This window comes from Pieris brassicae, chromosome 11 (genome assembly GCF_905147105.1).
Source record: "Pieris brassicae chromosome 11, ilPieBrab1.1, whole genome shotgun sequence".
In the NCBI taxonomy this organism is placed as follows: Eukaryota; Metazoa; Arthropoda; class Insecta; order Lepidoptera; family Pieridae; genus Pieris; species Pieris brassicae.
This window is the reverse complement of record NC_059675.1, coordinates 8,277,643-8,300,800: the sequence shown is the minus strand read 5'-3', so window position 1 is coordinate 8,300,800 and position 23,158 is coordinate 8,277,643. Positions and strand designations below refer to the sequence as shown.

At 30.4% G+C, this 23,158-nt stretch overlaps 5 protein-coding genes across 8 annotated transcripts; 2 read left to right on the top strand and 3 right to left on the bottom strand.

Annotated features, from left to right (window-relative positions):
- Positions 1–774: 774 nt before the first annotated feature.
- LOC123716289 (electron transfer flavoprotein subunit alpha, mitochondrial) lies at positions 775–5,228 on the bottom strand. Its single transcript, XM_045671951.1, has 7 exons — positions 5,021–5,228; positions 4,791–4,931; positions 4,245–4,509; positions 2,874–3,089; positions 2,325–2,476; positions 1,964–2,074; positions 775–944 (listed from the first exon to the last, which is right to left on the bottom strand). The coding sequence occupies exons 1-7, from the start codon at positions 5,060–5,062 to the stop codon at positions 879–881; spliced, it is 993 nt and encodes a 330-aa protein (XP_045527907.1). The 5' UTR covers positions 5,063–5,228; the 3' UTR covers positions 775–878.
- Positions 5,229–5,348: 120 nt separating this feature from the next.
- LOC123716290 (6-pyruvoyl tetrahydrobiopterin synthase) lies at positions 5,349–7,065 on the top strand. Its single transcript, XM_045671952.1, has 4 exons — positions 5,349–5,525; positions 5,753–5,832; positions 6,030–6,175; positions 6,378–7,065. The coding sequence occupies exons 1-4, from the start codon at positions 5,458–5,460 to the stop codon at positions 6,525–6,527; spliced, it is 444 nt and encodes a 147-aa protein (XP_045527908.1). The 5' UTR covers positions 5,349–5,457; the 3' UTR covers positions 6,528–7,065.
- Positions 7,066–7,569: 504 nt separating this feature from the next.
- Positions 7,570–14,190, bottom strand: LOC123715905 (alkaline ceramidase). 3 transcript variants are annotated; one of them, XM_045671270.1, is made up of 7 exons: positions 14,134–14,190; positions 13,623–13,755; positions 11,923–12,124; positions 11,639–11,795; positions 11,462–11,561; positions 8,850–8,987; positions 7,570–8,469 (listed from the first exon to the last, which is right to left on the bottom strand). In XM_045671270.1, the coding sequence occupies exons 3-7, from the start codon at positions 12,013–12,015 to the stop codon at positions 8,151–8,153; spliced, it is 807 nt and encodes a 268-aa protein (XP_045527226.1). In that variant the 5' UTR covers positions 12,016–12,124; positions 13,623–13,755; positions 14,134–14,190; the 3' UTR covers positions 7,570–8,150. The 3 variants fall into 3 exon arrangements, with proteins under 3 accessions (XP_045527226.1, XP_045527224.1, XP_045527225.1); XM_045671268.1 differs by lacking the exons at positions 13,623–13,755; positions 14,134–14,190 and adding an exon at positions 12,355–12,486; XM_045671269.1 differs by lacking the exons at positions 13,623–13,755; positions 14,134–14,190 and adding an exon at positions 12,293–12,438.
- Positions 13,843–19,062, top strand: LOC123715903 (uncharacterized protein PFB0765w-like). 2 transcript variants are annotated; one of them, XM_045671266.1, is made up of 15 exons: positions 13,843–13,950; positions 14,103–14,274; positions 14,457–14,598; positions 14,804–14,901; positions 14,971–15,093; positions 15,172–15,277; positions 15,636–15,702; positions 15,774–15,835; positions 15,902–17,039; positions 17,150–17,183; positions 17,271–17,377; positions 17,471–18,007; positions 18,356–18,490; positions 18,563–18,714; positions 18,963–19,062. In XM_045671266.1, exons 1-15 carry the CDS (start codon positions 13,941–13,943, stop codon positions 19,005–19,007), a joined length of 2,928 nt encoding a protein of 975 aa, XP_045527222.1. In that variant the 5' UTR covers positions 13,843–13,940; the 3' UTR covers positions 19,008–19,062. The 2 variants fall into 2 exon arrangements, 1 of the variants encoding a protein (XP_045527222.1); XR_006754495.1 differs by lacking the exons at positions 18,356–18,490; positions 18,563–18,714; positions 18,963–19,062 and having other exon boundaries at positions 15,902–16,945; positions 17,471–17,506.
- Positions 18,989–22,151, bottom strand: LOC123715904 (proteasomal ATPase-associated factor 1-like). The gene is made up of 6 exons (XM_045671267.1): positions 21,922–22,151; positions 21,541–21,857; positions 21,256–21,472; positions 20,539–20,671; positions 19,768–19,932; positions 18,989–19,375 (listed from the first exon to the last, which is right to left on the bottom strand). Exons 1-6 carry the CDS (start codon positions 21,972–21,974, stop codon positions 19,079–19,081), a joined length of 1,182 nt encoding a protein of 393 aa, XP_045527223.1. The 5' UTR covers positions 21,975–22,151; the 3' UTR covers positions 18,989–19,078.
- Positions 22,152–23,158: the final 1,007 nt, after the last annotated feature.

Below are 23,158 nucleotides of genomic sequence, written 5' to 3'. Positions count from 1 at the left end.
TTGCACCCTTGGTTTTAATTTCAAAACGAAAAATTTATGTTTTCATAATTGAAATGTAGGTATTTGATTAACTTCGTGCTTATTTCAGACTTCGAGAAATAAAAAATATATATTTACTAAAGGATAAGGAGGATGTTATTTTTTTTCAAATGCAGATAAACGTTAAAGAAACCTGTACGTGTGCATCCCTAAAGTGTAGGTATTTTCTTTGCTGACGCCATCTATTGTCGAATAGTAAAATGATTTTTGAAAAGAATGTGTTAAGCAGATCATTGCTTAAAAATGAACAAGTTAAGAAGCATACCGAGATGATTGGCTCCAATACAATGAAGGATAGAAGAATAACATAGTTATTAACTTGTTCGTGCCACGATATTTATTAGATTTTTCATATATATGACAAAGTTAATAGTTTAAGTGGGACGACTGGGTTTAGTTAAAAATACAACCAAGAGCCCCTTATCCTTATTTATCTATTTCGTAGTTCGCAGAGTGGTCAAACTAATTATTGCAAAGTAAAGCATTACAGGCCGCCTTCTTGGTTACGTGGTTAGAATAAACTTATTCTTGTCAGCTTATTTACTTCTAACAAAAATGTCAATCATACATAAATATATATGCAAAACTTGAACGAAGTTCTTATAGGTATTTATAAACTAAGTTTGCAATAATAAACAAACAAGTATACATGTTATTTCCAATTAGGCTGTACAACTTACAAGAGTTTTTGATACACCTCGTAATGAAATAAATTGATAATTTTTTTTACATTTTATTAACATTTCTCTTATAAAATAAATGAATCTCTTCACAATGATATTTTAAAATTTTCAGATAACAATTGATATAAATTTAGCTACAGTGCTACTGAAATAAAATCACAATTTGGAAGTTAATTCTGGTACTGCCTTGAACAGATCTGCTACCAGGCCTATGTCCGACACCTAGAAAGAAAATAAAAGTAATTTTATTGTATATTAACTGCTGCGACAAAATAATAACAATGTTGGGAATTAAGCCAAGCACAATATTCCATAACAAAATTGATTTTTGTTAATTTTAATTAATATTGATGAGTCTGCACTACAAGATTCCTCAGTTATTCGTAAACGTTAGTTCATCTTTTTTTATAATTAAATAAGTATAATTGACTTTATTATATAAACCCTAACACAATTTAAATACATTTTAACAATTAAATACCTCAAAGTTTATATTTTAGTTTTGTTTTTAAATGTTGCTATATACGAATTTTTAAAAGGCCGGCAACGTACTTGACAGCCCTTTGGCATTGTGGCCATGAGTGGCAGTATCACTTAACATTAGTTAGGCCTGTTTACCTCCTGTTCTTTAAAAATATAATGATTTTTAAGCGGAGGTAAACCAAATTATCATTTATTCGTGTATACTTCTAAACGTCAGTCAAAAAAAATGGTTTTAAATTTACTGCCAGTTCTCAAATCAACAGACATGAAGAAATGGTAATAAACTCTCAGTAACTTATAAATCACCAAGATTTTTTTACAAGATCTTTATAAGCACCTTCAACCATTACATCATGCTCCTCATCACATGGTAAAGCAGTTAATAATAAAATAAATTATTGTAATTAAATAAATAAAAATTCATCAAAAAAATGAATTTACTTCAATCTATATATTAAAGGTACTTTTACTACATATTTTTGAAAAATTAATATTGTATACCTTTCAACATTGTTAAGTAATATTATACATGTCCCCCCTACACAAATGCTTACCGTAAATTCTTTTTAAAACTACTAGAGCGATTCTGATGAAACTGTGCGTTCCCTAAATGGAATATACCCAATTAAAATCATCTCAATATGTATTTTTGTTTCCAAGAAAGTAGATTACATACATATATTTATATCACTAAAATATATTCAATTTCCTCCTTTTTTTTAAGTCAGTTGCGAATGCTTTATTCAGTAGTTACTTGCCTGGAAAATAGGTGCCTCAGGGTCTTTGTTAATCGCAACAATAGTCTTGGAGTCCTTCATGCCAGCCAAGTGTTGGATGGCACCACTAATGCCCACGGCTATGTAGAGATCCTAGAAGTAGAAAACAAAAATATTTCTTTATGAAAATTTTTTTATATTGCACAGGTTATTACTAAAAAAAATTTTTATTTAAATGTGAAAATACTACGAAATTAAGAGAAGAAAAATTGTTTTGTTCATAGATTGTGAAAATTAGCCTCAAAAAAACTTCCACCGACATGGCTTTGTGGTATGGTTCACAACCTATATTCAATTAGTTCCAAACCAAGAAGTGGAACAAACAAAATATAACAATACTTACAGGTGCAACAATTTTGCCAGTCTGTCCGATCTGCAGATCGTTAGGGACAAAACCAGCATCCACAGCTGCACGACTAGCACCAACTGCTGCATTCAGCTTGTCAGCTAGGTCATATAGCAGCTTGAAATTATCACCAGATTTCAAACCACGACCTGTAAATGTATTATATATATAAAAGAACAACATTAAAAATAGATTGGGAAGATTTCAATGACAGATATCACAAGCCAAGTAAAATAGTTTTTTTTTTAAATAGTATTTTCAAAATTATTGTACCATCTATATGAAATATAGGCAGATAACCTACTTACCAAGGCCAAGGCCTAGACGTAGTAGTGTTACTGGTTTTATTAAATAATAAAATTATGGCTTTATTTAGATAATTTTCAAAAGTAATATTTAAAATATACCTACAAAATGCTTAGCCCAATGCACTCTAAACAAAAACGAAATAGATTACATTTCTTCCTTATGCATAATTATTATAAAATAATTATGCCTAATTAATAAAATAATTAAAATATTTAAAAATCAGCTTTAATAACTTACCACCAGCAACAATGTTCTTAGCACTGCTGAGTTCAGGTCTATCAGATTTGGTGAGCTCTTGTGAAACAAACTCCACCAAGTCAGTCTTGTAATCGCCTTCTGGGGCCTTTTCCTGTGCTGCAGATCCTCCCTCTAGAGGCTCAGGAGCAAATGCTGTACCCCTAACTGTGATGACTTTAACTGGATCTTTTGCTTCCAATGTCAGTATTGCATTTCCTGTAATTCAAGTGTTATATCAAAGCTTTTAATAAGGTGTAAATTAACTCAATCCTTCTGGCAGTGTGATCGTCTATCGGCAGGAGGGACTTGATAAAGTATTGATCATTTATTCTAAATCCCTTAGTCCCATAAAACAAACACAATATCTAGTATATGCTACAAAGGTCATGTGTCCTTGTTTAGCTCATTATTAACACATTTTATATACATTTTTGAAATCTAAATTTCTATTAAAATCTTATCATAATACAGTGAAAACTCCAAAAACTCGAATGTCAAGGGAAATGCAAAATAATACTTAACGAGTTTGTGACTAAACAAGTACTTCGAGACACATATGATTTAACTGATAATTTCAACTTACAGAGTCACAAATTCTATGTGTATTTTTCGATGTTTTGTAGTATATATTTTTTACATATTAATTAAGTAAACAGAACACTAAAAAAATCTATGAATGTATTCATTACAAAAACAATAGACTAGAAGCCCAGAACCTGAACATTCATTCTGGATTTTATTGCTATTATTTCAGAGAATTCCAAGTAAGACATAATTAAATATTACTTACTACAACAGATAGAGTCTCTGTTTTGAAATTCGAGTTATAGAGTATAAATATGTATGTACATATTATCATTACTTCGTAGGAAAATAAGATTTTGTTCCATTTCAAAGTCTAAAAAATTCAAGATACCATGTATTTTGGGGTTCAGTAGAAGGGAATGGCAAATTTTTTCAACTTACTGAAATTTTCAACTTAACAAGATTCAAGTTATCGAGATTCCACTGTATACCATTTTATTTTAGAAGTGCTCAGATCCATAACCCTTCATAATATTTACATATATAATATAAGTACTATGTTACATAATTATAATGACCTTGTAGACATCCTATAAGCAATTGTCATCATTGAAATTTTAAACTTTGATAAGATAACAAACTTAAACAATGTTATTAAAAAATTAAATAATATTACATAGGAGTAACTTTTAAATAAGAAGGCATTAGTAAAAAAATTGTTGAAGTTCTGATACATTGCCAATGGCAAATACAATTTTATATGATGTTACTCCCCAACATTTTTTATTACTTTATATTTTGCTAGAAATTAAACCCAGGACAGAATGAAGGAGGACTTACACATACCTGCATAAATAGTTCTAACAAATGTGTTAGGGTCTTTAATACCAATGATATCGGTTATAGGTGACACATCCAATTTAGCAGCAACTCTAGGTAGGATGGCTTTGCCAAATGCACTAGCAGGTGCCAAAATATGTGTGAAGTTGAATTGCTTCTGAGCTGCCAATATCAGTGGTGTCAGGGACTCTGCAGAAAATCCTTTAAAAGCATCACTCTCTGCTACAAGTACTTTGGAGACTCCATTAGCTTTTGCAACTGCTTCTGCAGCCTGAAATTTCAAGTAAAAGCTAGAGCAAACAGTAATATATGTACAGATGTCTATATGCTAAAACAAATTTTGAAAAAGACTTTCCCGACTTTTACAACAATTCCAGTTAATTTTGTTTTAAGGAGATTTACAAATTTAATGAATAATTCAATTTCAATGTCAACTTCAAAAATTTGTGAACCAAAGTAGAAGTAGAGTTGTGAAATAATACAGGAGTAACTTTAACTTAGTTTCTTAATGGATTTAACTACGTAATTATTTACTAAATTATAAAAACTTACTGGGCCACATTTGGTGCCAGCAACCAGCACCGTGATGTCTCCTCCTATTTTTTTTGCAGCACATAAAGTGTTTTGGGTGGCAGCGACTAAGGCTTCATTATTATGCTCGGCTATTACCAACGTGCTTTGGAGGCGACGAAGCTAAAACAAAAATATAGAACAAGGCAATTGAGTATACATAATCTTCACATGAAGAAAACATAAAGAAAAATATTATAAAATTTACAAACCTGTGTGTAGAAAAGTAGTTGTCTGCTAAACGGAGAGAACATAGTTTAAAAAGAGTAAAATAGGATAAAAACAAAACCTTTAAATCTAATAAACCACTTTCTAATGAGCAAATAGGAAAATAATGGCAATAGAAAAACTCGAAAGTCAAAGTCCACACAAGTCCAATATATTTGAAAAAAGTTAGTCTCTCAAGTCTCAATCGTCATTCAACAACACAGTCAAAGTCAAAACACGAAACAAGAAATGTCATCAATTAATCAAATGAGTGATAGACAGTAAACCAAAATGTCAATTTGTGAACATAGTCCTAGTCTTTGATTGTGATTTAATTGTATTTACTTATCGTTGTAACGTTTCAATTTGTGGACGTGTTTGAATATTTTAGTTACAGAATTATAAGTATATCTTATTAATATAATTGAAAAAAATAATTGAGATGACTTCCCTACCTGTCGTGTCTATAACGAGAAGAGAAACTTTCAGTTCATGCCATCGATTACACAGGTTTGCTTATTTTCGAAGTAACTATATTGAATATTGCGACATTATAACTCATTCTATAGCTGTATCACAATGTCCATAATAGCGTTTATCATTCATTATCAAGAAAAACTAAGCAACTGATGATAATTCAAGCTTACATATTATGGTCTTTAACCTTTTTATCTGATTTTTGTCTATTTTAATTTAATATTTGATAAATAATATAGATAATTTTAATTATATTTCAGCCCTTTTTTAGGTGATGAAGAGAACAAAAAATTATATGGAAAATGTAACAATCCTAATGGACATGGTCATAATTATGTTGGTAATAATAATGCTTAATTAACTTTCTTTATTAATATATTGCACAGCTTTTATGGTTGGATAAACAAGAATCCAATACATGTTGCCTATTCTTTTTTTACGACTGTATAATTAAATAGACTCATATTACAAAAAATGCAAAAAATGTATGTAACCTACAATTCATTTAAAATATTGAAATGTATCCTTTATTTTTAGTGCTTGTAACAGTAAAGGGTCCCGTAGATCCACAAACAGGAATGGTGATGAATGTACATGATTTGAAACAATACATGAAAGATGCTATAATGGATCCACTTGACCATAAAAATCTGGATCAAGATGTGCCATACTTTAAATCTGTTGTAAGTTAAAATATCCTGGCCTAATTGAACATAATTGATAATGAAAAAAGTAACAGTCATGAAGAATACAAAAGTATCTTCTATGTTTAACCTTCTTGAATTTATCTTGTAAAAGAATTATTGTATGTTAAGCCTTATTTTATGAGCACAATCTGTAAAAGCAGTAAGTTTAGTTCTAATAATGTAACACATAAAATTACAGGTGAGTACTACTGAAAACTTGGCAATTTTTATTTGGGATCAATTGCAGAAGTTAATGCCAAAGCCACAATTGCTACATGAAGTAAAAATTTTGGAGACTGAAAAGAATCATGTTGTGTACCATGGAGGGACTACATTTCCCCACAAATAGGTGAACTCTTCTAACTTACATCCAGGAAATCACAACCATGTGTCTTCCGATTCAGACTAGTTAAGTTCACTCAAACTAAAATGGTAAAGGAATAATATGTAGTTATCACATTAATTTCACAGTTTTGGTTTCAAATTAACATAACTATCTAAATTAAATTTTATTCTATAAAAAATAATCTAAATTTGTGTTGAATTACTATAAAAATTTAATATTATTCATTTTGTTACCTAGTGTTGTTACTGGTTATGCAAATGTTGCATTCCAACGAATGTTTGTGGTGTAGGAATGTGAATAGAAAATGTATTGAATTAATGAATCTGATTATTTTTATACTGCCATTTTAAAAAGGCTATTCCATTATGACATTAGCTTAAGAGTTGCTAGTCTACTACAAAAATGTTTATGCTCCACTACTACTATATAATTTTAAATAATGATGTTATTCTAGCGCACAGTTTATTTAGCAATTGGTACGCCTTGCATTTTTAAATGCTAACTTTTGGATGTTTGTTTTAATAAATTTTTTATATAAATTTTTTCAGTTTTTTCTTAATTTTCCGGTCAAACCATTTTTGCTTGTAAGTGTTTTAGACATAAATAATAATTGAATCATACCCAACTTTCATCATCTATAATGTACATTTAACTAATTAGTTAGTAGGGCTGTAATAAAACTATATCATTCATAGTTGTGGTAACCTTAAATAACAAATAATCTTTAGAATCCAATATGTACATCTTCTTAATATATATAAATCTCCTATCACGATGTTTGTCCGCGATGGACTCCTAAACTACTTAATCGATTTTAAATTAAATTAGACCGTGAGCAGTCTGGTCCAACTTAAGAGATAGGATAGCTTAGATCTTTAATTATAGTCGCAATTTTATTTCAAAGATTCTGTTAACTCCAAAAGATTCTAACAGATGTCGATACTTTTCGACTGGATTGGAGATGGCACTGCTATGATAAACCGATTATTCTTTCGTGTCACGGTATTAAGGCTAACTAAACCAACATTAAAGAGAAACGAAGTTCGCGGAGGCAGCTAGTATAATGTATTCCAGAGTTACCTATATTCTCAAAAATGTATCCTACAATATCTCTGATAAATCTAAGTAATTGTAGTATTGTCCACCTGAAATAAAAATTTGTATATACAAAATGCATGCATATTGTAGCAAATTATAAAATTTATTTCATCACTATGTGTCATTATACATAATATTAATGCACTTAATATTAATGCATAAATTATAAATAAGTCAAACTTAATTACAAAATTAATTATTGAAATAGTAGTTTGTTAATTAAGTAAGCATTGTTAGAGATAACTTATGTAACAACACACTTCATACAATGGTAATTGAATAAAATATATTATTTTATATGTGTGGAAAATGTATAATAGAATAAAAAATGACAAACTCGTTCAAATTTCATCATACCTACCAAATAAAAGATTATACTTTTGTGATGGATTTCGAAACTGAAATAAATACTTTGAAAATCTTAAAAATTACAAATTGCACTTAATCACTGTTAGTAAAACTATACATCACAGATAGTATATACTGATAAACTCTATAAACTCACTTGAGTAATTTTTATTAAAAAAACTAAATAGCTAAATTATCCTTTTTGTACGGATGTTTTATTGTTATATATGGTATTCCTAATTCAAAGTCGTTTTTTGGCCAGTATTTTAATTGCGGCTTCTGCTCCGGCCTCTCCTCAGAAACATTAAAATAGGCGTAAAGAACTAAGGCTGTATAACTTGCGATGAAGATCAGAATGTGCCAGGCTCCATGCAGGTACGGAAAGTTTATATAAAGCCAGGCGTCACAGAACATTCGGTCGATGATCCAGCAGAACATTGCCAGAAGACTTACAGCAACGCATCGCAGACCAAGACGGTAAACGCGCGCACATTTTACTCTGGAAACACAATTCTGTCATTAGATAGCGGTAACGTGTTACTTCGTGCTCGCATTAAATAATATTTGATTTATTGTTTAAATTGTTAAGGGAAATTATAGGTAGACGGAAGATACAATTGGCAATTAGACATTATAGACACTAAAATGTTATTAAAAATAATCTGTACCTAAATCATGACTTTAAAAAGCGTTATGAAGTAAAATAAAAGGGTAATAATAAACTGGTAAATAAAAGTAAATCATAAAGACTTGTTATAATATCAGTGTAGCCAATTTGCAATTCATGTTATAAGGCAATGTTTATATTAAATTTGTAATAATAAAAAACTAAACGATAATCATAAAAAATGCATGGATAAAGGTAATAGCAAAACATACCTTTTCAATTCTTTGCAAAGAAATACAAGTGCTGGTACTGCAAGAGTCATCAGAGCGAAGGCATTGGCTTTCGGATGCATCACGAGAAATCCGGTCGATAACACGGAGAATACGCTAGCATATAAAGCTAGCAATCTCCTGAAATACAAATGGTTTGTATGTCATGTATACCTAAATAATATAAATGTTTTTCCACTACAGCATATTGTTGGCAGTGAGAACCGCAAATTGGGACATAAAGGCAATATAATCATCTAGATCCCTTCCACCATTAAACAGTGATTGTTTTGTCTGGTTCGAATCCAGTGCGTTCCAGTAATATGGGATGTATGTCCTTGGACCACTAGGCCTCTGCGGCTCGTAGGCTGCGCTCGGCGGCGAGATATCGTAGGATTAAGAATTACAATCTTAATTATTTAAGATATGACATTATTTTAAAGACAAATATTTTTTTTGTAACTCCTTTTCATATTAATTATTCCTATTATTTAATAATAAATTACGAAGCTTATTCATTAGTTATTTTATTACAAGCCTTCGCAGTAATATATTTCATGAATAAAGAGTTAGAATACCCTAGATATTTAGGAGTGATTTTGGAAATTTGGATTTTGAAATACTTTCAAGAAAAAGCATACTATACATAGCAGCAAGAGTGCTGACTGACAAGCGCCATCATCTGCTTTGTTCCCAGTGGCTATAAATGCCCTATCTGACTCTACACTGGTTGGCACCAGCATGAGTAAGCTATTAGGTATAAGCAAATTGTAAAAAGGTACCCCACTAATATAGATTCATCTCTTTTAATGAGTACATTCAATCTATCTAATTTCGCAGAAACAGGTGAAGGTCTTTTAGCTGCTCTCTGTCTCTTCTAATTCCTCTTGAAGAGGGTTTTAATAGCAGTGCAGAGCAATTACCAGCAGTTGCGTTTAAAAGTGTGTCTGACGATATAATCCTTTGAATATATTTCTCTTCTTTACGATATATTTGTTAGGCAACTGGAAAACTTTGTCGCCTTTGAGTCATCATATAGTTACACGGATTTTAACATATAACCACGCTGCGGTTGCATTTTTTCGACGCACAGAGATACGCTCGTTCATTGAAGTAACTATCTACTTAATCTCGTTCATCCAACGAGATTTCGTCATGTTACGCCTCGGGATTGATCTCATAAAAGGGCACACCATCTCGCGGGGTCGTGATTGCATTCCCTACTTAGTGGTAACGCGGTAACTTAGTGTTAGCCGAATAGATTTATACATGACGTACAAGAGGGTGTAAGCTCATCAAGGTTCGGTACCTTAAAATAATTTCACTAAATTATATAAAACGTGTGTAGTACATTTCGAAGATTAATTACTGTAAAATGCAACAACCGTAAGACGAAACTATAATGAAGTACCGTGAAATCGGCACGAACATATTGATAAGAATTTATTACAATAAACCATGTGAAATTCATACGACGTAGCTATGACACCGGGAATGCGGATTACGAATTCTGCACACGCAATATTAAAGGTCAAATTAATAGGCATTTCTTATCACCAGTTGCAGGCCATTACCTAATTCTAATGAGGGTCAAATAGGACAACATTGTTGGCACATACAAATATGATATCTGAGGACATTTGCACTTGGAGTACTTATAATTTGAATTTTTTTACTATTTGTTTCCAATCCATTTTTTGTGTGGATTGTTTTGTTTGAACTTTAATTCTAAGCAAATGTATTGACGTCACTCAAAACAAAACCGATCTACATCTGCTTTGACACAGGCAATTCCTTTTTAGTTTATTTTTGGAATGATTTTCTTATATTTTAAATATCTATAGTATATATTATTACTTTGTATTACTTTTAAAATATCAAAGAAAATATTAATTTTAGCATTTAACATTATGAACACAGGTTGTATGATCGAATCCCGACTGTGCAACAATAGATTTTTTGCTGAAGTGCACTTAATACTTGCAAGTAAAGGCTTAGGCTTAGTAGACAGAAAGGTTATGCACAATCGGCAATAATGTGATTTTCTTTTGTAGGTAAAAGTAAAGTAAATTGTGACTTGATATCAAACATAAAATAATTCCAATAATGAGTTTAGAATATAAGATGATCTTCAACATTTTTGTAATCAAACAAATTGCATCCTAAAGTTGGTAGATTAAGAATGATTGCAAGTATTACAATTTTCATTGTTCACTTTAGCCTTGAAATTATGATAAGATGTTTAAACATACTTACGGTTTCCTAGTCATGCAATAATCACTTAGCCACCAAATAAATATACAATTGTTTTACTTAAAAATTATTTGTTGGTTTATGGACCGAAGTTGAAATGAATTTATGTGAAACATCAAGAAAAAAACAGCTGATATAAAAATATCAATATTCTACCAACTATATATAGCCTAATTTTAATATTTATACTACGGATTTTGCAGCATTTTACACACTTGATCAGCAATAATAATTATTAGTAGGTTAACATTAGGTTTCATAGCTTATAGGCACAACTACCCCAAGATGAGCCAGAGCCAGTAAACTTTAAATATAATGTGCAACTAAGTGTAATCTCAATTATACATTGAAAATAAACATACCTATTACCACCTAAAAAACTTGGAAAATATCTTTTTGGAAAAAATGTTGCAAATGCAGCCATGAACACCCAAAGTATTGCTAACTCATCTAGAAGCTGTCCTGTAAGTAAATTGATTTGCTATGAGTTTAGGTTTACATTCACATATTTCAGTTATACAAAATATTTAACCACTTACCAACTAAACTTAAGGTAGCATGGAAATAGGCAGAACTTAACCCAACCACCATCAACAACAACCACAAGACATTAATTGCAGGATTAAAGAACTTTGCATAGCCTTGAAATAGGTGTATTAACACTGGGGGAAGTAAGAAGAAGAGAACATTGCTTATCTGAAAAATATAATTCATTAAATTTATTAAGAGATCTTTAAGAAAACCTATAATACCAAATTAATTATTAAATAGAAGATAATGAAATGTGTTGTAGCTTAATATATTATAATTAAATGTTACTTACAGTATTAACAAATTCGGCTATCATAGGTGTAATAGAATAGTTAGATTCACACCAATCTACTGGCGAACTGCCACGTTCTAAATGCGACCACATCTTTAGGTCTTTTGTTCTGCACTAGTCAATTACAGATGTTATTGTATTCTCAGGTAACGGCACCAAATGCACGGGGCAATGATCTTGTAATTTTTAAGTAATGCTGTATCTACGAAATTCATAGATTGTTTATAAATTCGTAAGTTTTAAACTTATACTATATAAGAAAAAATTACGTCCGTTCTAGCTTAAAATTACTAAAACACTGAGAAATGAGAATGACTGTATATTACATTGTGTATAAATCAAGGGAGCGAGTGAGCATTAACTGTAGTACCTTCCGAGTTACCAATATATTAATTTGAAAGCCAACATATAAAGTTAAATAAACCATCGCACCTAAATAAATGGGTTAGTTACACATCTGTAATAACATTTTGAAATATCTTGCAATTGTATTGCCGTCATTATATTTTTGTTGGCAAAACAACGATTTTAATATTTGTTATTGCCTCCACAGACTACACTTGCCTAAGTCATAGCAGTTAGCACCTGTGTATAATACACATATTATATACCTAGGTAACACTGAAAATGTTTAGAAAATGAAAAACGGTTAATGTAGGAAATTGCCCAAAACTTTTATTATTTTTCGACGTAATCTCCGTTCCTCTCTACACATCGATCATATTCGATGGAACCACTGAGAAAGGCAATGGGCACATTCTTCCTTAGGGGTCTCTTCTATGGCATTTTTGTACACTTTCATCGCATCTTCAGGGTTCGTAAAGCGAATATCTCGATTTTTTAACTTTAGTTATTGTGAATAAATGAAAGTCGCAGGGCGCCAGGTTAGATCTGTATGGCGGATGACTCATTATCTCGACAACTGCCATAGTCAAATAATCAATAGTCCGTTTTGCGGAGTGCGCTGAAGCGTTGTCGTGGTGAAGGAAGATCCTGCTTCGAGGGCGCTGCTGTCGATTTTTTCTAAAACAACAGGCAAACAGCGATTGACATACCAGTATGCAGTAACTGTCCTTCCATCTTCTAGTAGAACTGTCGCGAAATGACCCTTCCGACAAAAAATGAGGCAATAATCTTTTTTCCTTGACTTCTTGTTTTCTTTACCTTAGTTGGCCGATCCTCGAAAGGAAACACCCACTGAGCTGATTGTCAGCTTTCATCACCTGTGACAATGTCAAATACAGCATTTGATTCACCGCCATCGAACTTAACTAACATTTGGCGACACCAGTCCATGCGAAGGTGTTTCTGGTCGTCGGTTAATGTATGAGTAATCCATCTGGTACAAAGCTTCCTGACGCCTAAATGTTCGTGTAATATTTTTTGAACTTTACTCGTACCAATGCCTAGGTTGCCCGTATCTGATGATAGGTCACTCTGTTATCTTCCTCTATCATGCTTTGGACAGCACTGATGCTATCTTCAGTAGTCGCTGTTAAATTATTATCAATTATAATTGGCTTAAAGGTCTCGTTACCAGGCCATAAAATTTAAAAAAAAATCAATTATAATAAATTTATAAATTATTAATTAAAAATGACGTTTGTACTTTTATATTTGTTAAAAATTAGCGACGCAACCTTTTTAATAAAACGCTGCTAATACTACGAAAAATGTATTAGTTGAATAATATAATTTACCTTTATTTTACAATGTCGAAACAGTAGCCAACTGTCGTCTCCCCAAATATTTAATATTTTTGTAATCTCCCGCCAAATGCCGTTGTTACGCGTTACATTAAAACAGTGTTCTGTTTCTACTTAAACTACTTATCTAAAAAAAAATAAGTGGTACTTTCAAAAGTTTCGGAATGTATGTGGTTTTTAACCGAAGGAGGTTATCGATTCGACATGTAATTTTTAGAATGCTAAGCCTACGAGATTTATATTATAAAAGAAAGACCTTAAATTTTCTGTAAATTGTGTGATCACGTCTCTTATACAATTGATAAAAATACAATGGGTTCTGGTTTGTAAAATATAGAGTATATTTCTCCTAGAACAAGAGTAACGCGTAGCATTAAGATATATAAAACTATGTCGCTTTCCAAAGCGTGATAAATACTTTATATAAAGCCTTATAAACAACTTTGTCCAATAACTTTTAAATTGTAATTTCAGAATGTTTCGAAACAAATTCCTTAGACTTTACCGAATTTTGGGCCAACACAGGCGTGAATAGCGAAGTCCTTCGCGGCACAAAGCTACGGGAGGAGAAACCCAACTGTAGTAAAAAACAACAACAGTTTACACCAGTTAATATCAATATAAACGGCTCTGTAAAGAAGATGCAGTATGTTAAATACAAATATAGCCTATATAATATAATCGATTTATTTATTATAGACGTAAATCAAAATTACGCCAACCAAATAACTGTTGCCGTGTTTTTTTAATTTTTATGAGTTTTCTTGTTTTTATAAAATAGGAAATGTTATAGCAACATAGTTCAAAATTAACTTACTTTTACTTTAGTAAACATAGGCGTGGCAAACGTAAACCAGTTACAAATACAAAGAGCAGATGTCTAATGAGACTAGCAGAACTAGCTATTCCGTCAAAGCGTCAATGTCTTGATACCTGGAGAAATAGAGGGAAGACTCTCCCTAACTTCATGGTAGGTATTAAACTTTTTATTAATTTTTCCTAATTTTATCAGAATGATTAGAAATGTAATATTTTTTTATCTCACTGTCTATCCGCATGTACCTTACACGGTCTCAAACATCTTGGAGTCTTTTACAAATAGATTAGTTCCGACCAACATTCATGTAGATAATTTTTTATTTCTCATCATTCATATAATCTAATTTATTTTTTAGGTAGATAGGTTGCGACAATATGTTATGGATGAAAAAGCCGTGGTCCATATTAAGGATGCAATTTATTGCTTTAAATCTCAAAAACTCAAACGATCCAGGTACTTTCTGGCGTTCTTTTCTGTTCTCTCTTTCTTCGTGAAATTTTCATTTTTCTCATCTTTATTCAGATCGAATAAATTAAAATTTATAAAGAACGGAAACATCGACAAAGAAAAATTATTCTGCGCTATTTTTGGACATAGAATTGTAATGAAGCTATTGCCATGTGGACGAATACCAGTACCAACGAGGTAAAAAATATAATAACGATAAACGTCAAATCTGGTGAAAATGAAGCGTTTAATAATAAATAATTAAATAATTTTCAGTTTAAAAAATCTTACCGAAATCGTAAACAATGACATAGAACAGCTTCTTCGAAGAAGGAAAAGAAATACCATTCATAAAACAATACGAGACGAAATATCAGAAAAGGTACCACGAGCTAATGAAATTGTTTTCATGAAATATTGTTTATTTAAACATCTTTATCCTATCACTTGTCACAATAACGAACGTCAAAACAAATCAATATTAGTAAAGTTCGTTACATAAAACATTAAAATTAAAAAAAAATTATAAGTATTTTTTCACCTTTTTCTTGTTTTACGAAATACATTATTTCACCCTCCTTGCATATATTAATTATAATCTTAATTTAACTGTGATAAGATAAAGTTAGTAGTGTATGAAACTTTTTAAAACTTACAATTTTAACACTCGTGTGATGCTGAATAAAACATGTTCATGTTAAACCCTTGCTATTCGTAAGTCCTATTTTTTAATTTTCCAGGTGACTGTTTGGATTGCGAGTGTTCTTGACGAGTCGGATATTAATTTAATGATGGATGACTTTGAAGGCAGTTAAAATTAATAGTTAAAATCTGCTGAAAATATTCAAAAATAATAATAAACTAAATTTTATTTTCAGATTTAGAAGAAAAGGAGGGTCATGTATGGGATATAATCGATGATCTGATTGAAGCAGTAGTAGTAAGTCTTTGTAATGAAGTAAAAGTACCAATGTTTATGTCATATATTAAATCATGTTATTTTCAGGAGAATTGCAAATCTGAAAGCATATCGTACGTAGAAGAGAAATATCCATCGCGAACCATTAGCTTCCATTCAATTGTCAGCAATATATCACGTTTATCATTAAACAAAGAAGAAAAAACTAGCTTTTACGATGACATAAACAACATAACTTCAAATACAAATGAATATAAAATCAATATGATAGATGTTATTCTATTGGATATAATTGACAGCATATGTAGATATGACAATCAAATAAATGGTTTTGTTCAAAATCTTCTTGATAAGATAGTATCAGAAGTCATAGCCATCGATAAAGAGGAAATAAATATAAAAGATGAAATAAAAACAGATGGTGAAAGAAATACAATAGACATGACTGGTAGCCATTTACCTAAAATGATTATTTTAGAACAAGCTGATTCTGTGAATGACTTCTCTAATGATACACCAGAAAGCAATACTAGCAATTTAGAAAACAGAGCACAAACCAAAAATACAGACGCACAAAATGATTTTAACAACCAAAATTACTACGATATAATACCCAAAGATACAAGTACTCACGATGCAGATAATGATGTCAAAAACGAAAGTAACAACAGTGAAAACAAAGAAAGCATTACTATTAGAGAAAAAATACAATTAATTGAAAGTGCCGAAAACACTCAAACAGAACCAATACAAGAGGACGACGCTTTGAATCAGCTCACAGTATCTGAAACTAAACCACATATCGAAAATGAGTTAGATGCAACAGAAAGCAAAACTAGCAAATTAGAAAACGGAGCACTAACTAAAAATACAGACGAACAAAATTATTTTGACAACCAAACTTACTACGAAATAGTACCCAAAGATACAAGTACTCACGGTGCAGATAATGATATCATAAAAGAAAGTAACAATAGTGGAAACCAAGAAAGCGTTACTATTAGAGAAAAAATACAATTAATGGAAAGTCCCGAAAACACTCAAACAGAACAAATACAAGAGGACGACGCTTTGAATCAGCTCACAGTATCTGAAATAAAACCATCTATCGAATATGGATTAGATACAAATGTCAGTACAGAAAATATTCAATTAGAACTAAAAGATTCATATGAATGGTCCGAAGATAGTTTTAAAAAAGTTAAATTTTCTGATACCAATATCGGTAATTATATGTATAGTGAAATTGAGTCGATAGGATTTTTACTTGTCCGTGCTTTTAAAATTTATTTAAATAAATTCTTTAGTAATTGATAAATAACGTTTAAATTTCAGGAAACGAACAACGGTCAATAGACGGTGATTCCAAGTAAGATGTTTATAAACTTTTATGTAGGTTATAAAAAAATATATATTGAAATTTCACATTTTAAATTAAATTTATTATGAATTATAGGTACAATAAAAATGAAGCCAGCTTTTTGCACAAAAAACTTTCATCAAGCTCTCAAAGAAACTACTTTAAACACATTAATTTTTCCCCTCCAAATACACACCTTCTATGTGAGTCAAAACACTTATTTATATCAACATCATTAAAATGTACTTATTAAGAATGTTTAAACTGCATTGTTAAATTGTATAATGTTTAATTAGATAATGTAGACGAAACATGGCCTGAAGAGTTTTATCCTTTAACAACAAAACTTTCTGCAACCGTTAGCAAGTCCGTAATATCATTAGGTTTCATTAATGAAGCAGATGAGAAATCAATTCCCTCTCCAATTACTTTAAGAGAGAGGGAGCAAAATGTTGAAAAACAATTTGTGGCAGATATTTCTAATTTATGTGAAGAAATTTTGAAAGACAGTAATGATTTACAAAAGACCTTTTTGCTAAATATATGTGATACAAATACGGCTATAGAATCGAAATATCAAGCTTCCTATCAAACTTCACAAGGAAGTGGTTCTATTTGCTTAAACATAAAAAGATCACATGAAAAGGGTGATAACGGAGACGGTAAAGAATTACCTATAAATTATGTCGGTAAATCACAGAACACTCGAAAATTAACAGTCAAAGTTTTGTCTTGTATTAACATTGCTTCGGAAATAGAAGTTTCATCAGATAAAGGACTCACCAAAGAAAAACAAATACAAACAGATTCAGAGAAAATAAGGTTAAATCCAAGTATGTCTTTTTATCACTATGGAGATATAGAAATATGCCTTGATTGATTTTAGAGGTTTTTAAATCAAAGCACATTTGACATCAGTTATTCAGTTCTGTTTAATTTAAAATTTGAGTATAAAACCCAAGTGCAGCCTAATGTTATTTATACACATTAAATCAGCGATTGGTATTTTTTTTATATTTGGTATCAATTTTCATTAATTAAAAGAGAAACCGCAGCGCTCTTCTCGGTAAAGTCTACCATTAAAATATATTTCTCGTCCGACTAGTACCAGGCGGTTAATTTATATAATTACTTCTTATTGTATAAATGTCTATCAAATAAAACTAAAATAATATTTCTAGAATATAAACCAATACGACAACACGAGGTACGTCTCATGTGCAAGGGACTTTATAATGTTGTTATAAATATGGAAAAATGGTTAAATTGGATAATTTGCGTAGCAAACATCGTATCTGCAAAATTACAGCAAAATGGTATTAATAAGTCTAATTTGACCAGCAGGCATTTCATATCTCTTGAATTTCAGTAATAAATTCTGTTTTCAGATACAAATAGTATAAAAACACAAAAAGATAAAGAGTGGCTACACTTAAAAAAAAGTGTTGATTCAGATAGAAAAGTATGGCACCATTTATACAAAAGGCTCTCTATTGGTATAAACAGTTACAAAAATAATTTCAAAGAGAACAATGCTAAGGTGTGCTTTAAGAAATTATAGTGTTCAGTGCTTTTAAGATAAAATATAATTGACCAGCATTTTTCAAATAAAATAAAATATATTTTTGCTGGTTAAAGTCACCTTTAATCATTACAAATTTTCATTATAATAAAGTGTTGACTGTTGAGAGAATTATTCTTCTTTACAAATATGATACTTGTGAAAATAAAATGCTTATAAGAATTAATATTAGTGTTAAAATAACCCTAAATTTATTTCATTTTCAGATCAAGTCAGTACAACCAAAATCATGTATATGTAGGGGCTTTTAGCGGTTTTTATTGAGTTGCAGGTTATACATCAGATATAATAAAAATATTCTCTGCACAATGTCTTTCACTTGTTACTTATAATGTACACTTATTTGATTAAAGTCATATTTTCTGACTTTAGTATCACGACACCCTACAAAAATCCATTTACTGTTGAATGATATATCTCTGATGCCATCACAGTCTGAGCCTGTTAACTGCACTCTAACAGAGTTAAAGTCGTCAAGTACTGAGAGCACAGCACAATTCCCGTCCTGTCTTCCAACCATATACAGGCCATTCGTAAGAACACACATAGAAAGAATTGGGCTAGCAGATTCATGAATTTCTTTGATTATTTCACCATCTTCCACTTTCAAATGGATAATCTGAAATTTAAAATATTTGTGTTAAAAATTTAATATATATTATATACATTCAGTTTAACCCTGCGGAACCCAGCCCTTTTTTATTAATAACTGCGAAATATCTTTTTTTATTAATATAAAGTCAGCAAGAGTATTCTGTGAATCACAAAAATTTAAATATCTTTTATATAATGAAATTGGTTAGCACTCCAATTTAGAACAACACACAAAATATAAGAGCAGGCCTTTAGCAAATGTAACAAATGTTTCAATTGAATTCTATTCTCTTATAGATAAGTAGTAAACTGTACCTAATCTTCACATTTAAAACATTTTGACATATATATCTTCCCACAAATTAATCAAAAAGAATTAATATCTCATCTGTAGTGAAAAACCCACAAAAGACTTACTTTTCCATCTGCACATCCCACAATTATGGTTTGTTCAATAATAATGCAGGTGTTGCATGGTGATCCTAACTGTTTATGAAATGTTACTTCTCTCTTTGCTATGTGAGCACCTACAATTTCACCTGATTCACAACCAATAACTAACTGCTTATTTGCTGTTCCAATCTGAAATAAGTAAATAACACATTTTTTTAAAAAACATTATTATACAGATTGGGAAGAGACCCCAGTCTGTGGTCTGTAAATAGCGACTTGCATATAATATAGAAAATTAATTATTACATACTAATACATAAATATTTTTTTCTAATAATTTTGAGTTGGATAGTTGATTCATTGAGGCAGATTATATAACATCACAGTATTTACAGGATATTAATAATTATCTAAATAAATATGTTATTCAATATCAGTATTGATTTTTGAACAATATTGTATGCTTGCATGCTTACACACAATTTTGTTTTATTTATTCAGATTATTATTATAATAAGTAATGATTGAACTATGCAATAAAATAATGATCAAGTACCATAGCCACATTTAAGAAGCAGTTCTTAGAGTTCAACTAATAAATTAGTTAGAAAATAAATAAAAATTCATATTGTTCAAGAGGGTGTTGCATGTGGCCTCTCTTTGAAACCAATGTTTATATAACTGATGAAACAAGAATACATACATAAGTGCATGAACTAATGTAAGCTATAATAAGTATAGCAGATACTATAATCAGCAATTACCTAAAATTTATTTAATTACAGTTACTTTTACCTCTCTATCATTGTTGACAGTGCCTTCATCTTGAGTTATTGTCAATGCACAGCAATTAATGGGGCCTCTACCTTTAATTACATCATCCAAACATTTTGATTCACCAACATCCCATAACTTTGCTGTACCATCTCTAAAAATATTTTTGGTTCAATAATAATATTGCTTTTTTTACAGCAGTAAATGAAAATTTTAAGGAGGACATTATTTAAAATAAGCTTTATATATATATATATATCTGGGTGTTCCATGTCAACCCTGTTAAACAAATCAAACAATTGAGTCAGAACCAATCTTAGTATGTAATGATAATGCAACACATACAATGAAATATTGTATGTGTTGTATATATATAAAATTTATACTTTTTCCTCCTGGGGCTAATATTAATTATAAGCATAGGTGACCCCTGAACTGACCAAACAGAATGGGCCCTAGGAAAAGCAGATAATAAAAAGATTTATTAGTCTATAAAATTAAACATTAATGAAAAAGGTCAGAAATGTGTCTGCCTCATAAGGCATACTAGGCATTAAGTCATTATACTATATACTAAGGCATTATACTAATACTAAAAACTTGTTTAAATGGAGGCACTTAGGAGGAAGATACTGATAAGCTTAAAACTCTACCTTACTACTACTTATAACATAAATTATAAAATATTTATTTACTGTAAAATAGAAGATAAATTATTAATTGTAAAATAATATTTACTTGCTGACAGAAATAACATTTCTTCCCTTATCAATAATACAAACATCTGCCACAGACATCACATGTCCTTGTAGAGTAACAGGGTTAATTCCTGATTGTGCTGACCAAATTTTACATGATCCATCAGCTCCAGCAGATATTAACACTAATCCAGATGGAAAAAAACGACACTTGTAAATAGGACCACCATGGCCTTTCAAATCCAATAATGTTTCACCTAAAAAAATAACAAGTTTGAATTATGTAGAAACATATAGAAGATAAATAGTGTTAGTATTAACTTACTAGTTCTGCTATCCCACACTAAAAGCTGATCACCCTCACACGATGATACAGTCAGAGAATTATCTGCAGCACATACAGAAAGTATAGCTTTTTGGTGCAAATCATGGACTTTTGTTGGAGCTACAAATGCAACTTTCAAATCAGATTCCACATGTTTTAAAACAAGACTAAGATTTGAATATGAAATCAATTGAAAGTTTTCCGGTACATGTATTTTGATTTTTACATCTGGCTTGTTGATAGATGTTGTAATTTTATCATCAACACTGTTAATGTTGAGATACTTTATTGATATCCACACCTTACTTTGTGGTAATCTGTAAATAAAGAACTGTAAAGCCTTAGTTATATTTATTTACCATTATTTAAATTAAAAGTCACCTTAGGGCGTCGTTCCAATCACATTGAATACTAATAACCGGCAAGTCGGGCATTTTAATGCTATATGATATTAACAAGTTTACACTAACGCACTAAAACTTAAGAGAAAACTTATATTTTTTAGTACTGTGTTAATGAAAATTAGAACTTTACGCAACAAATATTTTAAAAATTATGATTATTCATTGTCATTTGTATTTCTAGTTAGGTATCAAGATTTTACCACAGATAAGTTAGATACTACTCTTTAAAAATGATGATGATGATGATGATGAATGGGCTTAGACAAGACCCTTAGCCTTAATAGTAATGTATGTAGAAAATCGAAAACTAAATTTGTACGAAAATCTGTAAATTTGTAATCTGTAAAACGAAGAAGCAACTTATTTAGTAACAACTTTGAAGAAACAATAGAAATGGTACTGCGGATATATCAAACCGCAGTACTATTTCTATTGTTAAAAAGTTATGAGAAGATTGCATTGCATAAAGTACAAGGACTTAAAATACAATGTGAAAAAAATATACAACTGTGAACACGGAAATTAGTGTTCGATTAAAGCGATAGGTTTGTTATTTGTGAGGTATAATTACAATATAATTTTATCAGTGAAACTTTTTGTGGATGTGTCCAATGTGTTAATTTTAAGTTTTTTTTTTGTTTTATACTTTTAGAGATGTATCTGTTTTGTTTCCTAAATGAATAAATAAATGATCAAATAAGTCTAGTTTGTATTAATGATTTGAAACTAGTTTGAATTTGTTACTGTTTATGTATACCCCTAATTTCAATTTAAGTTAACTAGTCATTTATAAAAGTTGATTGTTAAGGCCTATAACATACTTTTAAAAGTGAAAATTGCAAAAGAGCAAGTACTCAATGAAATAAAAAAAGGGATTAATAATGATTATAAAGTAGAAACCCAGTCTGGTATGTATTTATGACCCTTGATTAACTTTTTATTTGATATTGGTGCTCTAACATCTTAGATATAAATTTAAATTTCATGATGATTTTAATTTAATATATATATATATATATTAATAAACTTTTGTCTATATCAGTTATTTTCTAATGTTACAGTCATGAGGATTGAAGTGAAACTTCTTTAAGCGCATGAGGGTAAATTTTTTTACGGGTGAAACGCAATAATAATAATAATATAAGCGTTACGAAGTTATAGTAGCACGGTCATGGCGTCGCTTATTGTATCCCGACTCAGGCCTTTTGGGCTTA